Source organism: Teleopsis dalmanni, chromosome 2 (genome assembly GCF_002237135.1).
Source record: "Teleopsis dalmanni isolate 2A chromosome 2, ASM223713v2, whole genome shotgun sequence".
Taxonomy (NCBI): Eukaryota; Metazoa; Arthropoda; class Insecta; order Diptera; family Diopsidae; genus Teleopsis; species Teleopsis dalmanni.
The window spans coordinates 203,890,245-203,894,843 of NC_051847.1; the positions used below are offsets into that span (position 1 = coordinate 203,890,245).

The window sequence follows — 4,599 nt, forward strand, 5'->3', positions numbered from 1 at the left end:
GTGTGAACAACCCAATATACTATATACCTCATTTTTAATATATCATTATCAATTATATATATCGTCCTAATGAACCATGATACATTAGGACGAATGACATCCTCAGGGACCTCAAGAGTGATCCCATCAAAAAATACATAAATGATAGAGCCCTGAAATTATTTGCGAAAACTGACAGACTTACCAATACCGCATTATTAAATCTCAGAATGGTTACAGGCTCCTCGGGAAGGTATGCAAATCTAAGGTCAAATATTGCTTAGTCTGATGAAGTGATTAACAATAATCCAGTCAAGGCGTAAAGAGGCGTTTTGAAGATACCTCGAGTTAAGAAAGAGTAAAAGTGCACAAGTGCATTGGCTCAAATAGAAATAAATAAATAATAATATATTATATATAGTACAATCTTTCTCCTTCTCTTCTCTTTAAAGAAGAACTAACATGAACTGTAGTGTACGGTTAAGAATTTACGAAAGACTTGCAGATATACTTTTTATTTATTTCGTTTTTAAACTGCAGTACGCTAACGTGCTTAAAAACATTTTCGTATCTGAATATTTCTTTTTTATTTTCTTTTTACGACTTTGCAAATCAGATAATTTTTTTCAAAGGCAAAACTTTTTGTATTCTTGCATGAAGTTTTGATGTAGTAAAGCCAATTTACTTCATTTCATATTTTTTAACTTTAAAATTAAGTCATTTTCATTGAAAAGAAAGCGCAGGATACAGGATAATCTTATTTCTTTCTTTACAAGTTCAAAGTCATTTAACTTTGAAATTGTTAAAGTCAAAGTTCTGGGACATTACTCGTCACTTAGTTGCATAAAGTATTAAATATATTCATAAAAATAATTAAAGTTATAATGACATTCAGACTGCATATAAGATGATAGATGTTCGATACTACTAAGACAGACAAGTTGATTCAACACATTTCAACTGACGACATAATTTAAAAGTGAAAAACAAGCAATATCTTTAATGCCTTTACTGATGCTAACGTACAAAACCCCGAGAAAGGGAGACCTCAGAATAAAAATACACCTTTTGACAATTGACAGGCAGTGACAGAACAAATCAGCGACATTTTTCTTTTATTCTTCTGATCAGCAGCTATTAGCAATTATTGGAAAGCGACATTAACCGATTGGTTTGTTCAAAGTTTCAGTTTATCATTTTAACAACAGGCTACCGACTAGCTTATCTACTAACAAACAGACAGATACTTGTCATATCAATTTAGTTTGTGATGGTATTTAAGAATATATTTTAGCTATGGGTTTCTACATATCATACATACATGATATACACTATTTTCCTACTCGAAAGTATGAAGAATATGAAATCATTTTCAATACCTGTTAAGATAAGTAAAATATGTATAAGAACAAAACTTTATTTTTTTTAAAATAATTAATTATTTTTCATATCCTGGTAATATACTTCAATATAAAATAAAAAAATAAAATTAATGTTAATATATAAAATGCAAACAAAAAGTAAAAGAATATAACAAAAAAATTTATAAAAAATTTCGATCACTTTCGACACTTTCTAGGACTTTTTCACGATAACATGCTCTCATGAAATAAAATATATTCAACAAAAAAAAAATAAAATGCCGAAGCCCAAAGTAATAAAAAAACGTTTGACACCTCGAATCGACGCAGTCTCAGTGCTCTATAGTGTCGACAACCAACCATTAGAAAATTGGGATACAAAAGTTCGAAACGGACATATAAAACGCATCCATGATGAAGAACTTCAGTGCATGGTACTGCAATTAAAAGGAGCAATGTTAGATACAACATACATTACAACACCAAGCTTTCCAAAAAATGAGCTGAATATGTCACTACCAATACTAGTGCTTGTAATTAAAAATGTTAACGAGCCAGTCTCATTTGAAATTCAGGTAAAAAATACATATACATAAAAAAAATTCCCTTGATTTCTTTTTACTAGGTGGTTGACGGTACAGGAATAAGACGCCGATTTCGTTTAGGTACTGGATTTACAGAAATGAACTTAAAACCATACACCTGCGCTTTACCACTTAAGTTACAACCCGGTTGGAATTATTTACAAATAAATTTACCGGATATATTATGGAAATCCTATGGTACAGCCTATTCTGAAACATCACGTGTAATGATACATCCAAATTGCTTATTGCAACGCATTTATTTCTGTGATCGTATCTGTGCACCGGAACAAATGCCAAAGGAATTTAAGTCATATTCTGCTTACTGTACTCCGTGAAAGAGTGGCATTTTTGGTAGTATGAGGAAGCAATTGAAAATGTCTAGGAATTAAAAACTTCCTAGTATCGGTTCTTTTAAGTCCATAACAGCTTAGATAGTAAAATCGCAATATTGAAGAATTACTTGGGCAATGCATAATAGAGCACAAATTATTGCAATAAGTACTGGAACTACAAATTTAAAGTATTAATTATAAATATAAAAATAAAAAACAAAAATTATACAAGATATATTTTTTTATTTTTTATTTATATTATAAAAAGGCAGTACCTTTGAATCAATAGAAATATAAATCGAAAACAAGAAATATTATATGAATGTTATAATAGGAGAAAATTTTAGTTATATAAATAGAGAAAAAAATATATGAAATATGACAACACAAATTAGAATTTGTTCTAAATTTTTTTAATTGATAGCTATAAGGCTTATTGACAACCTAGTGATCACATACTACAGTAAGGTTAAGAACATTATTTTTCTACAAAAAAAAAGGATGAAAGAAGAGAATAACTCGACTTAGTTCAAGAATTTTACACAGAACTACTACAAGCAGTTAGAGATGCAACTATAACTACTTAAACACGCTAAGACAATCGATCATAATTGCCAAATACTTAGTTCCATTCTGCGCTTGAGTATTTGTAATAGGTAAACGAAAAATAGCAGAATTAGATTATAAAGGAAATCCTGGTCGCTTTTGTTTTGAAGAAATGAAAAACCAATAAGCTTTACAAGTACATCAATAGAACGACCTGTGGTCGCATTACAGAATGATCTTTTGAACCTTTTTTTAGATTTTAAAATCAACTTAAAAAAATCTCAAGTGTTAAGCTGCGGTACACAGCTCATTAAATTAGCAAGGTTATATCCCGTCACGTTAAAAGCAAATTATGCTAAGTAACTAACGGAATGGATTATAAAGAAAATCCTGGTGAGTTTTTTTGAAGAAATGAAAATCCAATAAGCTTTACAAATATATCAATAGACCTACCTAATTTGTTGAGCTGCGGTGCAAAGCTCAACAAATTAGAATTATAAAACTTAAGTAAATCATATTTAGGAAACCAATATCAGAAATTGCTCACGCTTCATATATGTCAAAATCACTATAAACGCATTGAAGAGAAAGTTCTTCAAATATCTGAAGTAAGACAATTATAAGCTCGAGACATATACACATCAATTTTATTGGTTGATCTCGTGAATTAGAAAGCGACGGTAGTACTTAATTTCTGTTATATGTCTACCTAACTTTAACCATAAAGTAGAACAGGACATTATGACAACGACGTACAAATAGACGAAAGTAAGTGAAAATTAAAAGTAGTAAGTAACTGAATTAGTTAGAAAGTTAGTTACTAAACATTTTGTTTATGATAATAAGATATAAATTATAATCTAGAAATTAAATGCATAAAAAAGATTAATTAATAGTAGAGCATTACTTTCCTAGTTCATATTACAAACGCTGAACATTTTTTTTTTTTGGGTAAAATTGACATAAACTAACTTTGTCTGATTTTTGAACTCTGATAGGAAAATACCTTGAAACACTACTAGTTATTTACAAAAACACATAAATTGAAAAATATTGCTACATAAATCACATGAAGAAAATCCTTACTTACTGAGAATAATAGTTAAACGAAAATATTTATAATGATTTGTTTCAAAAGTTGCATCGTTAGTGTGACGAAAATTGCACTTTTGCATTTAGCAAAAACTTTGTTTTATGAACTAAAACGAGCAAGCACCATTTCCGGTAATAACAAACAAAGGAAAAAAACACTAGAGTAAACTAGAAAACTACGAACAAGGAAAGCAGATGCTAAAGTGCCAAAACATGAGAATGCGCCATATTCGTTAAAGGATAAAGTTCACAAAATGCATGCATAAAACGCGCGCATATTTAAGCAAAATTTTCAGTAGCGCCAAATCCGCTTTCAGATACAAAAATGACAGCAAAAACACCAAAGAGGAAACGCGCCAGCAACAATGATGTATAGATGCAGATATGTCTATATGCCAAGAGTGGCGGGCAGATATAATGAAACTTAACCAAACACGAAAATGAAAATGAAAATGAAAATGAAAATGAACGCAACGAACGCATTCAAAAGTTTTCAGCCATTTAAAATCCCATTTCAATAAAACGCTAATTTTCATCAACGCCTAACATTTTTTCAGCGAATGCACGGAAACGAACGAGTTTTGGATGTAACAACTTTTTAGTCCTTCGTTTTCTGAAAATTTGGGAAAACTGTTAAACACTGCATTAAGTTTTTCTCTTCTCTGTTAAAGGAAAACGAAAAATGTTGTAAACTTTTGTACT

At 30.1% G+C, this 4,599-nt stretch overlaps 1 protein-coding gene across 1 annotated transcript; it reads left to right on the forward strand.

The window, feature by feature from the left end:
• The first annotated feature begins 1,487 nt into the window (after positions 1 to 1,487).
• Positions 1,488 to 2,435, forward strand: LOC119686361 (cilia- and flagella-associated protein 20-like). Its single transcript, XM_038100932.1, has 2 exons — positions 1,488 to 1,915; positions 1,966 to 2,435. Exons 1-2 carry the CDS (start codon positions 1,619 to 1,621, stop codon positions 2,260 to 2,262), a joined length of 594 nt encoding a protein of 197 aa, XP_037956860.1. The 5' UTR covers positions 1,488 to 1,618; the 3' UTR covers positions 2,263 to 2,435.
• Positions 2,436 to 4,599: the final 2,164 nt, after the last annotated feature.